The 20,781-nt window shown below is 36.6% G+C and overlaps 1 protein-coding gene across 3 annotated transcripts in view; it reads left to right on the forward strand.

The window, feature by feature from the left end:
- The window catches only part of LOC107218031, a 489,709-nt gene that overhangs the window by 445,034 nt on the left and 23,894 nt on the right, over positions 1-20,781 (forward strand). For all 3 annotated transcript variants that reach the window (XM_046732062.1, XM_046732065.1, XM_046732064.1), the window contains one exon: positions 4,494-4,713. In XM_046732062.1, coding sequence (XP_046588018.1) covers positions 4,494-4,713 — 220 coding nt within the window. The remainder of the gene's footprint in view (positions 1-4,493; positions 4,714-20,781) is intronic.

The raw sequence follows: 20,781 nt of genomic DNA on the forward strand, positions 1-20,781 counted from the left end.
CTAGAGGTTCCAAGACATGAAGATTCATTCAAATTACAGAAAGTCATCTTGAACCAAAACCTATACTATTCTCATATCACTATAGGTGATGAAAAGTAAAAATTATTTGAATAAAAATAAATTAATTAATTCCGCACGTTTTTAAAACGGACTAAAAGTATAAAATGATAATATTTAAAACAAAAAAGGGGGGCGCATGCAATAGATAATGGATCCATAAACATTCACCTAAATCAGTAATAATTTTATTGCATTGCAAATGATATGAACTCTTGTGTGAGTTTTCTCAACGGCAACTACTGTTTACACTCCTTACTATTATCCATTGCACGTGCTCTACGTTATTCATTTTATACCATTATTTTACACTTTTTAGTCTGTTTTAGAAAAATGGTAAATTAAATTTTTACTCTTATTTAAATAATTATTTTCAGGCTCTTAGTCTCCTATGTACAAAATTGTGCCATCGATCTGAAGCATCTTGATGAGATTATGATAGAGACACGTGGCAAATTTCAGGCTGCTGCTTTGAACGTTTGCCGGTGAGCATTATGTCAGTGTGCGTCACGGTATAAGAATAAGAGGTGGTCCGACTGCCCTTGAGCTCTGTGATTATTACGTCTTAGTACGACGGAAATCCGCCAGAGACCTCAGGCGTCGGTGAGGTTGAGGTAAACAATAATGGCGGCGATCTAGCAAACAGTATTCACGAAAGTTTGACGTTTGCATGTGGAAAATCAAATCTGCTGCTGAAGATTACATGAATACATTAATATTTAACAAAATAAAATAATTGTATGATGAATGTATGTGACTATAGCAACAATATATTAGTGAAAATGAAATCCATGATGAATCGAAAGACCAAAGATTAAATAAAATTCCATTGATACGCTTCCTTGATAAAGAGAAAACGGTAATCACATTGAATCAATCATGCAAAGGATGGATGCACAATAATAAAAGTGTGGGGTAATAATAATATATTTACGAATTATGTATAATATTATTATTATTATATTAAAATATATTTCAAAAATTTAACGTTTCTTTTTTATGTACGGTATAGTTTGGCTTGCTTCTTTTTTACCCTACTAGTCTTTACCATTTCCCAACTTTTTGTTTTAGTTTAAATTGACGCATTCTCATAACTTTATAGTAATGTAGACAGTACGCAATAACTTCTTCCTTATGCAAATCACGTGGAAACGAGAACTTACAATTTATTAGAGCATTATCAACTGTCACCTGATATAAATTAGGTAAGCCATAATTGAAGTGCTTTTCGCAAATAAATTGATTGAATTTAAGATCGACGCCAAATTGTTTCACAGCACTGGACTACTTTTGAAATATAGGGGACTGTTTCGTCAGCTCCTAGACATCCGCTTCGACAATCGGGCGAACAACAATTCGCCATTTTCTTGCCTTTTGAGTAAACGACAGAAACCCAACGTCGATCTTGGATTGCCTGTCAACTTTCGTTAATATTACCCCCACACATTTATTATTGTGCATCCTTTGCATGATTGATTCAGTGTGATTACCGTTTTCTTTTTATCAAGAAAGCGTACCGATGGAATTTTATTTAATCTTTAGTCTTTCGATTCATCATGCATTTCATTTTCACTAATATATTGTCGCTATAGTCACATACATTCATCATACAATTATTTTCGCTTGTCAAATATTAATGTACCCATGTAATCTTCAGCAACAAATTTGATTTTCCACATGCAAACGTCAAACTTTCGTGAATACTGTCCACGGTCTTACATACAGGACTTGCAGCGAATGTGGTGGGGGGCTATCAGTTCACGTCCGAAACAGAATTACAACTTATGGCCACAAGAGCGGCGCTACGAGTTACTCATAAGCTTAGTATTATTATTTGGCAGAACCCTAACCAATCTTTTTGATACTCATACACAGATAACCTTACGTTGTAATGTCACTCATATGTCTATGAATAAGTGACAGCGCCGCGTAGTGGCCAGTAGTGGCAAAAAAAATGGGTGCATGTACTTATGTATGCGCGTGAGAAGTTATACTTCTTTGGCATCATTAAAAAACAATAAAACAAATAACGGATATCTTACATTATATTTAAATAATCTATTAAATTTTTGTCACGAACTTTTTATTAAATGTTCTATTAAATTTATTTCTTTATTTTGTAAATATTAAAAAACCAATAATAAATATTCGACATCGATAATTTAATAATATTTAGTATTAATTATATTAAATAATGATATTTTAATTTATATCAATAAATAATACATACGGATAACGAACCTCAATTATATTGGAGCACTTGAAAAAGTATTTTAGCACAATTTTTTCACTAATATTCACAAATAGTAAATAATATTAATCCAAATATTCAATTTAAATCACTACTGAATATATTTTATTGCCACATATATAATTCGCACTTGTATGAAAATAAAACACGTGTTGTGACTGTAAAAACTAAAACCATGTGGACAAATATTATAAATAAATATGAAAACAGTGATCAGAGGCGACAAGCGTACCAACATTAGCTTTTTTTCGAGACTTAATGAATTCGGTTCAGTGGGCAACTTCATCCTGTTAATTTTGTGTTACAGTGATGCGCGCGCATCTTGAAATTTCACTCTCATCAGTTTTTCATAACGCGCCTAAAGAAGTATAACTTCAAAATTTGGACAATAACGCGGCTACCCTCACCACTCAAATTTCAGTTCGTTGCAAGACCTGTATGTAAGACCTTGATAATGTCTGCTAGATCGCCGCCATTATTGTTTACCTCATCGTCACTGACGCATGATGCCCATGGCGGATTTCCGTTGTACTAAGACAAAATAATAACAGTGACCGAGGGCACGGTCAGCCCCCTGACACTCACCACTGCTCGCATACTAAAAAATTGTACGCGTCTTGTCCTCGTTTTTTAGTTCCTCTACGTGGCGCTAGTAGACTTCCGACACGCTCGTTGCCCTAGCTGACCGCGAGCAAGCTCGTCAGGTAACTACTAGCGCCACTAGTGGTTCGCAAAATGTCCCTTGATTCTGCCGCCAATCTCCACCACTAGTGGCGCTAGTAGTTGTCTGACAAGCTTGCGCGCGGTCAGCGAGAGCAGCGAGCGTATCAGAAGTCTACTAGCGCCACGTAGAGGAACTAAAAAACGGGGACAAAACGCGTACAATTTTTTAGTATACGAGCAGTGATGAGTGTCAGGGGGCTGACCGTGGTCGTTGTTCGTCTTCGTCAACGTCTTCAGCTACCTTCGGTCGCCGTCGGTGGTCATCGTATAGTCTTCATCTCAACATCAGCTCGAGTCCGTATAGTTTAATAAAAAAGAAAGTAAAAACTGGAAAGGACTTAAACTGCCAATATTGCGAAATACCTGAGTAATCCTCACTTTTATCCAATGAAGACGAGAATTATAATTCACAATAATGAAACAATGATAATACTCTGCACAATAGACGTCGCTAGCATTTTGTTATTTTGATCGGTGTCATACTTTACAAGAACAAAGAGTTATCCATAACTAATAAACTTTTTATGCAGTACACCAAGGCTTTCATATTCTGTATAACCGGAAAATAATCAGTAACACTGTCCTTGAAGCTTGTGCCGTTAAGGGACAACTGATAATCAACTCAACAGCCAACAGTTAGAAACTAGGGTAAACTTTTTTTCTGATAACTGAAATACGTTTTGTAATTACTCGATGAATTCGTGACAAGAATAGCGATAAATTCATAGTAACTTAGAAGCATAAAAAGAGACGAAAAGAAAGGCAGAAAAAAACAACTCATTCAATGTTTTTTTAAGATTATAGCCCATTCCACCAAGTTTTGTATTTTTGCCTGATACAATCACACATGAAAAAAGCAAGTGGCGTAACTCGTGAATCTGAAATTCCCCCCAGTCATGCTGCAACTATTTCTGCTCAAACACTGCCAGCTTTTTGAAAGCCAGTATAAGAACTAATTTTTTCAGGAATATTCAACGAGTGCAACAGACATGGGTTCATTAACGTGTTAAATTTTCATATACGGAATATGTAGGACGTACGCGGTACGGAACGGCATGGCAAAGATAAGCGCCGTTGTTCAACTGCATGAATGTATGATGTAATATAACGGCCCCTTATTATTTTCAGAAAATAAACTTACCTCTGTCTTACGGACCCGCGTATCTTGATCAACCATCTCTATGGTATTTACGCTTTCCACACTTGCCTCAATAAATTTCACTTGAATTCAGATTCAGTTTTGATCACCATATGATAAGAAAACCAGAAACGACTTTGATGTATGGGAGTAAAAGATAAGGTCGAAGCCAGTAAGTTAGCTTGAAAATAAATAAGTTGCACCGGCTGTCCTGCGTGCAGAATGCATTTCAGTGTCTCCAAACTCGACAGCGAAAAAGATGTGAAATGAAATATGTAAAAAGTCTATATCAGTTTAATGCTTATCCCGATGATTTTTAAACAGGTTTCTTGGGTCCGGAGACTGCCTGATGGCGAACAGTTGAGCTTGCTAACGGTTGGCCAGCACACATACACCGGGGATATGAGATACACGGTTGAATTTCAGTACCCGAACAACTGGCGGCTGCAGATCAAGTTCGTTAACGCCAGCGACGAAGGCCAATACGAGTGTCAAATCAGCACGCACCCACCGAAGTTTATATTAATAAACTTGCACATAAATGGTAAGTTTGAGTCTTCGCATACCAAGCAAGCTAATTCGATGATCGATGCTTTACACGTTTAGTCACGTGGTACCCTGTTTTCTCACCAAGTACAACTCTGTAACATGTTTAGAAATGAAATAGTCGATGTACATTGAGCTTTCTAAAGTCGATTCAATTTCTATGAACTCGGGAAAATCATTCAACGCCTGTATATTTCAGCCGAAACCTCTCGTGAAAATTTGTGAAAACTCATAAAATCTTATGAAAATCTCATCAGGCATTATTGCCAGTTTATGTACTGGTTCTCGATGTCATAGGTCCAATAAAGATACTGTTAAATACTTGACGTTTCAGCCCTTTGAAGGTGGAAAGGGAGACGGGGGGGACTCCTCAAAAGCTGATGAATGTGTTAATAAAAATTATAAGTTATACGAAAAAAGCAACCAAAAGAAGCAAACAATTCCTAGACTAATACTTACATCAAATACAAGAGTTACCCTTGAAAACCATAACAATTTCCTAAATGAAAAATCCAAGAACATAAAAAATTCCGGAGGCAAGTTCGTGGAATAGTATATTGTGTAACAAGGAGGCAAATTTGGTTTTTTTGGGCTGAGCGTAAGTTTGCAAAATGAGTCGCAGGTGAGCCGAAGACAAATATTGCAAATACGCGAGGCGATAGGATCATTGCCTCCCTGGCACACATGATTTTTTAAATAACCAGAGTATGTTACATGTTTTTCACGAAGGACGAAATTGAGGTTCGGGTCGCGTAATGTCAGGTTTGTTCACTGTGTTCGTCGCGATAGCGCATGAACGCAGTACTGAAAAGACCACTTTTAAGTCCTAGGAGTAAAAAGTGGTATTTCCAGTATTCTGCGCATGCGCATTCGCAGAGTCACTCGACCGTGACAGAAACGGGTACTTTGTGTACGGAAAACACGCATGAAGAAACGCGTAAAACATACTCGCGTTGGATAAAAGTTCTTGTAACTTACAATTTGCAAAATAATATTTTGCAGCTTCTGAGGAGGGCTTCCCTCAAAGGGCCGAACCGTCAACTATTTGCCAGTGTCTTTATTGGACCTATGACACCAAGAAACTTCATTCGGAGTGCCCCATTTTAAATTACGCAGCTAAATATCTCGTCAAGGGGAGCCACCAATCCGAAAATAAGTCTGACAAAAGTTGTTGGGTTCGAAGGGGGACATCGGATAGTGACCTTCAGTTTGACCTTGAAATTGACCTCAAAAGTCAAAGGTGAAGGTCAAAACCAATATTTAAACAGAAACCTCTATTTTTGACCCTGGATTCGGAAAGAGCGCAAAATTTAATGTTCAGATAGATGTTTGAGGCTCTTCCTTGGAATGACTTTCTGAAATTATTTTTCTCATTCTTAAAGAATTTTCGAAAATATTCAAAATTTTGAAAAGTTTCAAAAACATTCAAAATTTTGCTACGTCACAGCCGGTAATCGCGGCTGTGCCTTCGCCGCATCACTAATTACCGACGTGCAATCACCGTATCAGCGTCTTGCACGCTCTTACCGTAAGTTCTTAGATCCATATCGATCCACACATAGTGTACACATTACTGTATTCATAATTCTTATTCATCATACCATCTTTCATGAAGCAATCCAACTCGTAGCTACGCAATGCTAACCAGTATATTAAGGTGATCCTTATTCAGGGTGTTGACGAATTTTTGCCAGACCATCCCCTAAATCAACTTCAAATAATTCGAAAACAATCGCCTAATTTTTTCAGATTTTTACATCGAATCTAAGATAGTCCGCATTGTGGTCGAAGTTTCTTATGGAAATTAACATGGGTAAAACATTTTTTCTCAGTATGTATTTTATTGCAAGAGTAATAATGTTCCAAATAATCTGTAACCGCGAGGTTTTCGTGAGAATTAGTGCTGCTATCTGGGAAAAAATACACATCATCGTACCAGGCAATCTAGACGAATTGCACAACCTCGAAACCTGACTTTTTTTTATTTAGAAGAAGTGCAATTCGTCTAGATTGCCTCGTACGATGATGTGTATTTTTTTTTTCCATATAGTATCACTAATGCCGACTAAAACCTCGCAGTTACAGATTTTTTGGAACATTATTACTTTCGCAATAAAATATATAGTGCGAAAAAAAATTTTTCGCATGTCAGTTCCATAAGAAACTTCGATCACAATGCGGACAATCTCAGACTTGCTGTAAGAATCTTAAAAAATTTGGCGACTCTTTTTAAATGATTTAAAATTGATTTCAGTAATGGGGCGGTAAAAATTCGTCAACACCCTAAACAAGGACCACCCTAAATTATATATAAACATTTATACTAGGGGGGCTTCGCGCGCCAACCCCCATTTTCATGTATGGTTAGGTTAGGTTAGGTTCGGGTATTTCCGGATAGATTCGGGTAAAGACAAAGACAAAGATTAATTTAAGATTTGATTTTTCCAAATAAAAAATGTCATATTTTCAGGAGGCGAAAACATATTCATTATTTTCCTTTCTGCTGGTTTTTATGATACCGTATATTTTTTGCTTGAAACTGCTTTCAAAAAAAATACCTTTTTGTTCTCGATGTTTTTTTGAAATATCCATTCTTTTTATTAGAAACTTAGCGTTGAATATGAAATTTTTCAAATTGACCGAGAGTGATTCTGTCCAAACGAAAATGGCAATTAAAAAATCCCTTTAGGAGTATATTTCCAAACTCAAAACGTTTTAGAAAAAAATTATACGACTTAAATTCCCGACCCGTTCAGTTTGGCTTGGTCGTTTCTTTGTGAAACGCCCCATATATACGTATGTCTACATTGAAACTGCGTATCTTTTTCAACACTAGCCTGCACACAGGGTACATAATCTCAGATTCAGTAAATTATTGCATAACATTTTAGACAATAACACAAGAACAAAAAAAAACGTCAACCTGCATCCTGAAACGCGAAGAGCGAGAGACAGGAAATTCGTAAGCATTTCATCCATCCTCTATTCCTTAAACGCGAACACACAAGATGTCCTGTCAGCACTTGCCGATAGGCCCTCACAGACTAGTCGCTGCAAATGCGCTGACTTATCTAAGAGCTTAGCTTCCTGCAGAGCTTCTTCTCAAACTCCTCTTACTTCCACCTTTCCAGGAATCTCGATAGACACAATGCAGAACGTAAATTAACATCAAAGAATAAAGATTCATTCTAGATTGCAGAACATAAATTAACATCAAAGAGAACAGAATAAACTAAATTTAAAATCATTTCCAAATTCAAGTGCAGGGCAAATAAACTGAATCCATCAAACTCTTAGATTCAGAAATACCGAAATTGCTATTGCAACCGTAATTAAATAATTTTACGAGCAAATAAGTCATTGTTAAAAACTAAGTTTGAGAATTGATCGAAAAGAACTTGTTATTTGTTAATAAGCGTGTATTTTAAATTAAAGTGTTTGTGTAAAGCGAATTATTTCAATCACGCACGGCGACAGTTGGAACGACTCAAAATAACCAAATTCACAGCTTGAACGAACCGAACATTAGAGTTCGCACACATGAACATCGAAAGGTTTGCGAATCTAAATTCTATCTGAATTGAACAACGCAACGAAGATCTCTCGCAGACCTTTTTCCAGAACGTAATAATTTCCAGAATTTTCGAAAAATAACCTTTGAAGGTCATTCCAAAGAAGAGCCTCATGTACCCATCTAAACGTGAAATTTCGTACTCTTTCCGAATCCGGGGTCAAAAATATAGTTTTTGTTTAAAACATTTGACTTGTCCTTCAAATGACCTTGAAGGTCAGAGTCAAGCTTCAATTTAAGGTCATTATCCGATGTCCCCCTTCGAACCCAACAACTTTATTACGAGTTATTTTCAGATTGGTGGCTCCCCTGACGAGATATTCAGGTGAGTAATTTAAAATCGGACGCCCTGTATATTTAAATTTTTTACTTTGATAAGGTTGATGGAATACATTAATTATTTCCAGTGAAGAGTAGTAGATTATCCCCCAACGGACGGAGGTCTTGTTCGAAACTGGTCCAAGCTTCATACTAGAACATTGATTTGTACCAAATATTATTAAGTCCCGACCGAAACTATTACATGATTTGTGCAGACAAACCTAATTTCTGATTCCTGAGTTTTATTTTTATTTCTGAGTATTTAAATTGGATGAAAATATTAAACAACACTCACAGTTCTAAGCTAAGTGAAAAACTCATTTTCTCGCATTTTCTCGCATTTGGTAAGTATGCCCAGATGTGATGCTGCAAAAATTCGCATTTAAAGTCTGAATACAACACCGCACAGCACCGAGCGGAACAAAATGAAATTTTAATGCAACCGTATATAGGCAACATTTCGACTTGTAGTAAGAATCATATTTTTTTGGATTTAAAAAGAAACCTCTGAACATGAAATTGATTGAAGGATTGTTCTCCACGACGCTGGAAAATCGAACTTTTACCAAAAAAAAGAAAACTTATCCTATATTTTTCATCGCATCAGATAAAACATATATCGCATTAAATTGTCAATGGAAAAGAGGAACTGAGATGTACCTTAATTCACCTTTCTCATCAAAATATTTTTTCTACTCGGCAATGATGTCAAGTTCCACGATGCCAATTTTTTTCTACGTTCTCAATACACTGCCAAGTACCCTGTAAAATTTAAAGCGAAATCAAAGTTGTCGCATGGAATCAAAAAACAATTTTCAATTTTTTTCGCTGAAAATAGCCTGTTTGATGCCATTAAAAATATAACATACGTAGCATTGCACAGTACATGAAAAAAGATAACTTTTTTATGCTGAAATTTATTTTGCCCAACTTCAATCTTCCACGACATACGAGTTTGAAAAGGAGACGATTTCCGAATCGAATAAATTAGAAAATTCTGAAAAAATTTACAAAGAGTACCTTGAAATAGTAATACTATATTACCAATTATGGAGAAAATCCAAGAGGATAAAAGAAAAAATGCCCGAGTTGGTTGGGGAAAGCCTTACATATATGTCGGAGAATGGCCAATTATCACTTGCGAACTTTGTGTTTTGCGTTTGGGACGCATATCGAACCTTTTGTTTAACAAAGAAAACTCTGAACTACGATTAACAGAACTTTTAAAAAACGTTCAATATTCAATTTTAGAAAGACACGTCAATCCGATCGAAGATTCTCTTGTTGACAGCTCCTCGTTTCTCTAGCAACATTTCAGAATAATAGAAGAAAATAACGACAACCTTGTTCTTTCGTCATCCTAGGCATATATTATATATTAGAGTGTACATATGTATATGTACATATTTCACCACGCGATCCACTACTGCACCCATAATTGTCTTCGTAGCAACTAAATGTCACCGACCATAGCTGATGACGAGTAACGAGTGACCGGAAGTGACAAACAGCCGTAACGCCGCTAGCCAACGATATTTCGGTATCGATTTTTCCACCACGCCGTCGGTGGGTCAGTTGAGAACTACAGCACACACGCAGCATCCATATGTGTGTGTGTGTGTGGTATATATTTCGCACCGCTTTCATCTGATGAGTGCCAATAACTTTGCTTTACGACCTTGAAACATGCTGAAAATCAAGAGGGAGCAAGATCAGACTCTAGTAATATACAGTCAAGTTTCGAGTACATACATGCAACCTTTCGATAGATATCGTCATCCATGGTGAATAAGTGCAAACACGAAGTGAAAATCATTTCGCTTCTGGAATTCAGCTCGTATTCTTAATACCTATAGATCTGTTGCATGATTTTTTTTCAACCTCAGTAGTGTACGTCCCTATAGGAGTACTGACAACCTTGTAAATTTAACGTCAAACTATTACTTCGTTCAGAAGATAACTCATATAATGACGTCATTTTCAAATTAGCTTGGGTGAATTATTCTTGCTTGTGTGCGCCAGCCGACAAATAATTGGTGGCGATTCGCTGCCGCGAATCTTGACACGGTCTGAATGAAGACACGTTCTCGTTCAAATTGCACGGGGGTTCAAAACTGATGGCGTTAGTAGTATGGTCTCGTGACGGAGTTGCTAATTTGGACTGATGTAGGACTTACAAGAAAGGTATCTCTCCAAGTCGATCTTTCCGAATTGTTTTCTTTTGTAATAAGATATAGTAAACTGAAAACTAAGTGATATTTAGTTTTTTTATCTGCCATTAAAGAGTGGTGGAACCACCCTCCAAAGTAAGGCATGTCAAGGAGTGATTTGGCATTTCTTTTTTTTCCATTGAAAAAATTGCATGCTTCATTTTTCGTTATGAGAAAACTTTTCCAGTTGGATTGATTAAGAAAAAAAATATTATGGTCCTGTGAGTGAAAGTGCCCAATCACCCCTTGACATGCCTTACTTTGGAGGGTGGTTTAACCCCCTTAAAGTTTCCAATAGCAAATAAAGAAACAAAAAAAATATACGTGTTACTTAGTTTGTAGTATACTATACGTATCACAAAAAGAATTAAATCGGGAACATCAACCTGGGATACCTTTCTCGTTAGTACAAAATGAAAAGTGGCATCCACAGATCAGTCCGGGTCGGCGATACAGTCACGTGATCCTGATACTTAAGCCTTCAATCTCAAGTCTTACTTCAATTTGAACTGAAAGATGGTTCTAAGATTTGACTCCAGAAGTTGCATACCATGTCTACAACCAATTTAAGGAAGTAACGCAGGAAATAGAATTGATGGGCAGAAAAATACCAAACTTTGCAGAATGTTCGATTATAATGTAAGAAGAACTCATGCAAATTTTTACGATCCGTGGTGGGTTTTTACGCGAGATATTTGTAATTCTTTTTACATCTTTACAAGCCACTTCAACATGGCCTCTTATGAGAAATGACGGAGTTAGCTGCACATTATTCCTTATATCTCCGTAATTGATGGATAGATCAGAATGAAATGTAAACAGCAGAGATATGAAATACTCAGGATCATTTATCCGGCTTAAAAATATTCAATGGTGACTTATGATAGGAATAACAAAAACAATAAAAAGTACTACTAGCGAATTTTCGTGCCCTCGCTAAAAATATTGCAACGTCGCATATTCGATGTTATGAGCGCGCATTTTGAAATTTCAACGTATGTGACAGCTCGTGAAAGAAATTACATTTTTTATAATTCTTCGTTTTTTGGTTACACGACATATTTTACCTTTCCAATAAAATCTTGGCTTCTTTCGTTTAGGCATATCGAACTGGCGCTTAAAAGAAATTCACTGATACCGCTGATGAGCTGTCGACGGCATATTTGACACACATATGCACGCGCGCACAATCAATGAAAGGCGACGTTGCCAGATTAAGTACTACTTAGGTCAAACCACGGGCAAATGTTTTTATGACGAGGTGGGTAGTTGCGTTACTTCCTTAAACAAGACGGTGGTCGAGCATGAAGGAAGATCGAGTGCGGGATGGTTTCTCTTCGTATAGACGTTGTCCTCGCGTAGAAAAGCATTGAGCTGTATGCTATTTTTCTTGCTGATGGATGTACGTTTGAATGAATCATTTCATATCAGATAGGTCAGCCTTACTCTTTGACCTTCGTTATTATTCAATTCAAGTATTATTTACTCAGTTTCTCGTGACACGATCAAAAAATACTGCTGGTAGGGGTAACGATTTGCATACAGCGAATTGTACAGGTAAACGTAATCACCGAATAGAAAACATCGAGACAAACCAACCGGAAGTCTGGTTATAATTTATAATCTTAAACATAAATCATCTTACTTAATTAATGTCCTGAAATGCTTTATACGTCAATATAAGGGCGATAAAAACGGTAGGTGATTGTAGATCGAGAAGCATAACGAATCAAAATCCAAAAAACCGGGTCAAGGCCAATATTACCTGATTCAGTTCCATAACTTTAAGTTGATAATAATGAAAATGTTAATAGGATGATTAATGGTTACAATTAGAACTATCAAAGCGATATCAGGTCAGGCCTAAATGCTGTCAATTGATCACAATTTCATGAAACAACGATTTCAAATATATGTAGATGTAGTAAGACTACCAAAATCATTATTAAAATTGACCAAACAATGGTTTTAAAAATATAAAAAATGACAATAGTACGATTGAAGTGATGCTTGGACACTCTCAACCATTTATTCGCCTATAGTTTCTAATGCTGTTCGTTGATTCTTGGGGTCACCTTAATATACAAAATTACAACAAGGACTTAACACCAAGAAAATTATTCCTTTAGTTGTTATTAAAAATTAAATTTTAGATGTTCAGTGTCATTCGTCTTGGAAATGCACTAAGAAATACGCTACGGCTTTATACACAAGGTGGCACGTGCATTCTGACATCTTCATCGACGTCGGTCGGCTGATAATGGAGATTCTTCTTTGGTAATTACGTCGTTTGCCATCTACGGTAATCACCCCAATCCTTCGTCACCGTTGAATGATGATGAATCTAAATGATGTGAAATCACCAGGGTCCCCTTACAAACGTTCGATGGTAATTAATGAGCGCAGGTGTCGAAAATGTGTGCTTCCATCTCTGTGGATAATGAGCGACAGAGAACCTTCTAGAGAGTTATTTTCGGCTACCTTTTAATTGATGTTGACGAGAGTAGTTGTTGCGTGCCGTGTCACGCGGTTTCAGATCAATTTGATCCCTTTTGCAACATTACTACTATTCAAATGGCAGTAGGTATCTATAGATTCTTAAGTTCAATTTGGTGATTTCAATAACAAGACACTCGGGTTGTAATCACACCGGGAACAATGCATGCCGTAGACAGTGGCCGGCACATCAGCCGGGAACCCATAAGAGAAACCAGCCATAAAGGAGAACCTTTTTTCTTTACTTTCTACTGAGACATTTGGTAACCAAATGTGCGATCATAAACGTTATTTTTCCAGGCTTCATTTTTACAACCCCGTCCATAGGAGTTTCCAATATTCCTTCTTCTATTGTTCCTATTCACATACCCTTTCCAAGAAGCCCTATGTACCAATACTCCTCCCGCCGTAACGCATTTCCGGTACACATTTTTCGACCAATCCCAAAATCCACCGATTCTAATAATCAACCAATACTAAAAATCAACCAATCAATACAAACGACCAAACTCTTACACCCCTTCACTTTCTTTTCCAAATCATCCTTCGAAACACCCGCCAACAACCAGTCTACCGCAATTCTTCAGACCGTCAACTCTACTTGTCTTGCATTTCAAACCAATATTTAAGTTACTATAAATTATTATCAGAGATCAAGAACTTAGTAAAAGTAAGCGCGACTCCGGTATTCTATTTTGAAAACATTGTCAAGTTTCCAGTAATACAACTAATTATACTTCACATTTCTTTTCAATTAAACAGTGTCTAATCATTCACATCAATCACCTCATCCTCAAATAGAACTGGCGTAAACAGTAGTCATTTGATCGTTTCCAAGTTACGTGTATTCTCAAGCATAGCGGGGTTCCGGTGCTGAATTTGAATTGGAGTCGCCATACCTCATTCCATTACAATGTGACGATCAACGACTGCGGATCCGCGAACTCTCCGGCACACTCGGGACTTTACTGCTGCTTGTTTATTAATTTCTCCGGTTTGGCGTTGGGATTCTATGTTAAGATGGTTCTTTAAGTCAGCTCAACCCGCTTTTTGCAGATTCTTTGGCAAGGACCCATATTTACATATGGGGCATTCCACGCCAAATCGGACGGTTCAAAAAACTTTGATTAAGAACACGAAAATAAATTAAAACGTTCGTTATAATTATTTGTACATAGAATTAACGTTGACTTATTGATTTTAAGCATCTATTAACAATTAAAAAGTATAAAAATTGATTCAAACTAAGTAAAAAATGAGTATACAGTGGCAACAATTGGTACGTATAATGATTTGTAGCGAAAATTGTTATTTTTTTTTTAATTTTCAAAAATCGAAAAAAATAGTGAGTATGAAGGGCCCACGACCGGACCAGTTTTAAAAGTTGTTGAAAGAACAGTAGTTTGAAATAAAAAATTTTCAAAAACATCGAAAGAGACACTCACTTTCGAAAACACGATTTAAAATTTCAAACTCAAAAATCTTAATCACAGACGCTTTAAATATTTATTTTTTGTATTTTTTTCTGTAAAGGCCATCTAAAAACAAAGATTTAGAAAAAAAACAAACTATAATTTGGACCATTATTAAGAAAGTTATGACTAAAGAACAAGAAAAAGAACGAATTTTTGGAAAATTTGGTATTTTTTTAAGAAGCTATCAAAAAAATCTCAAAATTCACCAGAAAGGCTCTTATTAGGGGTACTACAAAATATCAAGAAATTGAGGAAATCAAAAATCAAAATTTTTCAAACCGTCCGATTTGGCGTGGAATGTCCCATATATACACATTCGCATTAGGATGGGTTCATAAATGAGTTTACTATAAGGCTGTGTCTTGAGAATTCAAATTTCCAAGTTGTTTGTCTTTGTTACTTGTTCTTAAAACGATCCTAATTTCAGGATACAAAGTTGGCCACTTCGAGTTTCACACATACGAAAATGAGTTTTCTCTTTCGCAGTTGATTTTGGTAATGAGCCACGTAAACATTCTACCACAGCCATGTCTTTCATTTTTGCCAGACGACCACATGTACACACCTAGAAGTGGATTTCACGTGATGAATCAATGAAAATGAAACAGGTTTTCTCGGAAATATCGTACCAAAATTATGCCTTAAATAGATCGGCAAGATTACTTTCACCTCCAAAAAATATTAAAATCAACCCGCATTGCTTCGTACTTGACTTGAAAGCAAAAAGAAACAATATACACGAAAAATACAGAATTAGGAATAGAATGGATGATTCGGAGTTGCATTTGTACTTGGCGAGCCTTTCTAAAAAACGATGAATGAACCATAGTGCACCTCGGTATGCCCGAGATGAATAGACGCATTTTTCGAGCAAGCAAATGTCAGAGTACAGGTAACCACCGTTGGATCTCTGAGAAAGCCTTCTTAATCAGGGGACTCATATCTTGCAACACATCTCTAAATTTTCCGTTCGCTACCCCGTGGATCATTTTTACTATTCATTCTAGATTATTATGCGCGTGCATATACGATTTCAAGAAACAGTAATTATTAGAAATGATTGGATGTACAATGTGCATAAACATTATGGTGGTTCGGTAAAACAAAATAATTTGCGATTTTCCAACATGGCAGCATCTAATAAGTTTGTTTAACTTGAAAAAAAAGGTTCTGTCAAACGATGAGCGTTCTACGTTATATGGAAGATTCCGCTGAGTTGATTTTTCACTTTTATACATTTTTTTCAATTTATGAAATATCGTGAATGAACATTTCTTTTATTGCTTACATCAATCATAATATCAATTTACTAGACAAAGAAGACTTATAGTTGTAAATATTAAGTCTCCAGTTGATGTTTGAGAAATGTAGCCGACGCCTTTATCATTATTGATTCAATCTCATAAAATAGTTATTATTTAATATGAACTTTTAATTCAGAAGGATAAGATTCCCGGATGATATATTGTTTTGTTATGCCCATCCGAGTCAAGGTGTCGAGCCTAATACTAAACTTCATTGAACGAATCTTGCAACTTCCTCCAGTAACTACAATGTAACTTCCCGATAGAGTCACTCTTTTGAGTTTTGAGGGGAATACATTTCTCAGAATCTCGGTTCCTCCAACTCTGACTACAAACGCTCACTCTCAAAAGTTAGTTCTCGACTCTCTCAATAGTACCACGCGAAAAAATCTAACTTTCGTAAGTTTGTATTCCATTTACGTACATACTACTGTATCACTGAAGTAAGTATGCATGTATTTCACCAACGGCATCGTTGAGAGATAATGCGGAAAAGGCTGGAATGTAATACAGTAGTGGGGGAAACGCGCAAGCACGGATTAGGGGAAGTGACGCTTTTGGGAGTGGCATTATTGAGAGGTTGTACGGTAATCAAAGCTCAGCTTTTCAAGAATGCGAGACCCCCAAGGCTTATCCGAAATACAACTGGTGTTTACAACTCAAAAGTCTCACTCCAAAAAGAGAAAGGCTATCTGATAGCTCTAACAAGACATGGATTTCACAGTACATATATCTTCAAGCATCCTATTTGCATATCTTTTTCCAGCTGGAAACATCAGGCTGAACAAATACCTCAGTTATAGAGTGCCACTACGGGAGCAACGAATTGTTACAGAACTAAGACTATTTAATAATGTTACCGTGGGACTCCTCGTAAAAGAGAATAAATCCAATATCAATCAAATTCTGCAAATACTGTTCTGATTTGAACATGCTTTTCCACAAAATCGAACAGTGTCGACGCTTTGGCGAGCGAAGAAGAAAATATTGAACTAGAGTGGTTCGTGGAGATCAAAAATTTTCGACAGTATTGATTAGTACTTCTTAACAGTATTAGACCATAAGAAATAACCAATTTGGCCCTATTTGTTATTTTCATCCTCTAAGGATGCTGAAACCTAGGCGCTCATCATATTTTATTATTGTCCTCCAATTTAATTCTTGGAAGATTCAAAGGGGTCGTCTAGTGTAAAGGCTGTTTTTTTTTTTTTAAAGGATTGGAGTATTTTTTTTAGTCAAAACATGGAAATAAAATTTCTGATAATTTTCATATTATATTTATTGATATTTAAACAAACTTTGCAGATTTTTTGGAGCTGAAATGTTGAATATAACCTAATGTATACTGCCGGACAGGAAGGCATGTAAAAAAAAACAAATGTGCTCTAGTGTAGACATGAATCCGATTGTGCTGCTCATCTGAAATCAATAAAACAAATGGCATTTTAATCTTTAAGCTTGTGGTTATGGTATGAACTAGAATACCTCAATGTTTGAGTTTAAATTTTTCACACAGTTTGTAAGAAAAAAAATTACAATTTGCATTTTTCTCATACAGAGTCAGCAGATTGCTCCCTACGCCGCCAGTCGCACACAGCACATGGTAAATTGCAACTAGTCAGTCACTCACATGCTTCCTCCCATACACTCACTCTCAAGTCATCTTTTATTCGGGCAACACCTAAATTCTCCTCTCTTCTCGAAATTAAACTGAACTTTCCCCGCTTTCCAGCTACGAAAAATTCCCCTTCCACACCTTCTTATGATATTGTTCATATCCTTTACATTAAATCAATTACATAATCCAACATTCTACTTCATCAACAAAAGTTCCTTTTATCTCGCCAAGAATGGATCCGGTCATCAATAGCTGTTCGCCGTGATCGTAGTCATCTTACCAGTTACATTTTTTTTGAATATTTTTTTAAATAAATATTTGTGGATTGCTATTTTGGTGGTATCTAAGCTGCAACGTAAACTTTTGCTTGTCAATTCTACTCGAATGTACCTGGAGCACGATTCTTGTACTGGAGGTACTTTTTGGGGATTGCGCAACTTTTTGTAAACTTTGATAAATTCAAAACACAGTTGAAACACAGTGAATTTTTTTCTGCACATACTCATGGTTATTCTGGGAGGATTTCATCGCTTATGCAGTTTGTCCGAAGGCGATATGGCTTGAACGCCAAGTTTAATCTGTGACATAAACGTTTCTTGGGCTTTGCAAGACTATTAACTGTGCGTCTAGTCTCACCGAAAGATTCGCAGCTCATGGAACTTGACCTAGTCTTCAACGATTGAAACGGATTTGCAGGGTATGATTTCGAATTTTCAAACACATGAACATCATTTGCCTTCATATATATAAAATGAATCAGTGACCAAACGATTTCCTTAGCGTTGTCACTGTACAGATGTACACTTCATCATATCAAAACAGTTTTCTTCTGAGAAATTTAAAAATTTGTACCAAAATTCATATTGCTGACTTCGCTTGTTCAAAGCCTACTGTGGTTCGAGTTCTGGGATATTAATTATCATTGGCACGACTTACTTTGTCATTTCAACTTTTTTCACCTGGCTATTTTTAATACATTGATCATTCAGTGCAACGTGGCTCGCTTCGTGTACCTGAAGTTTTGATCAATCGAGCTTATTTGCAGAGTTCCAATCTGCCCAAGATTGTTTGGACCTTCAAATATTATCCACGGCATATCAATACTCTCGACGAATTAAATTTTCAATCAAAGTTGATCGATTGGAACATTAGGTACACCTTGCTTTTGAATCAAACACCACGCAAATGAAAAATTGGGATAACAAACGTTACGTAATATAAAACTTGACTGTCATATCAAAGCTACTATCATTCAATTACTTCAGAATTAACCAACATGAAAATTTAATCTGGCATTTGTATTAGTATATCTTTATAAAAAAAACTCAAATATAGATTCTGAATATGTTCTAATCTAAATCCTCACTGAAACAATATCATCAAAAGACTTTTACAGTTCAGTAGGTCTATGAAATATTCGACAGCAAACTCTCTGTGATCGGTTTACAATTGTACGATTATTCGAATTGCGCTAAGAAAGCATCATTTCCATTTCACCAAATGAGACCGCAACGCTGTTGCCGCGGTGAACATAGCTACAATCCTGAAATACTGTGGTTGCAATTATCATTCGGATTGCATGGCACGTTGCTGTCCGTAAGTTTCGTTTTCCAAACCAGCATGCAGGTGTATCTGTGTAAGGTTGTTGATCATCAGAAGATTAATATCTAGAGTGTACTGCAACCGATTGTTGAACTGTTACTATTATACACCGGCAGTATCTTACCCCACATTAGGTACATCGTCATTCCAAATTTCAGAGCAATTAGCGCGGCCATCAATTCTTATACTCGTCAAACATGTTTGGACATGAAATGTGATGATAATGTTCCAAGAGTGTAGAAGAAAATACTGGATTACTTGTTTCTTTTCCGTCGATTTACCTTTTTCATTCAGTGTTGTTATCATCTTTGAGACGATATTTGAACTGCCTCCTTTGCTTGCTTTAGACCTTTTGTGAAAGCGATCCACGTTAAATTCAGAGTTGTTAAGAATAATTTCTCTAACGCCTCTGATCAACCTTTGAGGTACGAAGTTCGAGACGATACACTACAACTACTGTCAATCTCTGAATTACGTTAGGTCAAGTTTGGTGAATTTTTCCAGTGAAAGTTTGGTTCCTTTTACGATTATTTGCCGTCTTCTGATAGATTTAGTGAATCCATGACATCCGATGTACTTGAAATGAGCGTGACAGAACCGTGATGAAATCGATATTTGTTATACAATTGCAGCTGCAGTGAAGGCACGGCTGTCATTCTAGTTCAATTAGTCTGTTTCAATTTCGTCAATTTATTATCAAACAGCATTAAATTGAACTCATAATTATTATACGATAAAATTCACGACTGATGAATCAATTTTGTGTAGTGGCGGGATGGGGAAGGTATACTATTGAAACTGAATAAATCTTTGTAATTAGTTTTCGCTCTGTAGGGCTGCATGAGCTTCTAATTACCGAATGTTACACCATCAGCAGTATCCAGAGCGAAGCCATAATAATACACGGTGCAGACCAAAGCTGATCCGTTATCCACCCTCTATTTTCTATATTGCAATCGTTAATAGATGTGCGGGTGCACTCATTCGGAACGCGAAACGTTACTGGGAAACGGAACAGTTACATTCGTCACAATCTCAATTTCTGCCATTTGCCGAGTATTATAAAACAAAGCACCCCGCAAAATCCTTATGGGCATTCGCTCTCGGTCGATTTGGCTAGATTTTCAGTATGCCACAGTACATATCCTCCTGATCAAAAGTTCTTATGGACACGAATCCCAAAAATCAGTAGTTTCCGTGATACAGGCTCAGGAGAAGGGAGTCCAGATTTCTAAGTATCTATGGATTTCGTGATTTTCACGAATTATGAAACTTCAAGGGGATTTCGAGTTAGACATGTCACTACAAAAAAAGAAAGAAAAAAAAACACACAACTGCACGGTGGGTTCGCAAAGATAGGCAGGAAGCTGTGATTGATTCCAGCAATGCATTGATTCCATTCATGACCTCGCTGGTTTACTGGAAGGAGGTGCAACTGCAACGTCAAATTACGCGTGAAGAACGCGATC

Source organism: Neodiprion lecontei, chromosome 2 (assembly GCF_021901455.1).
Source record: "Neodiprion lecontei isolate iyNeoLeco1 chromosome 2, iyNeoLeco1.1, whole genome shotgun sequence".
NCBI classification, from domain to species: domain Eukaryota; kingdom Metazoa; phylum Arthropoda; class Insecta; order Hymenoptera; family Diprionidae; genus Neodiprion; species Neodiprion lecontei.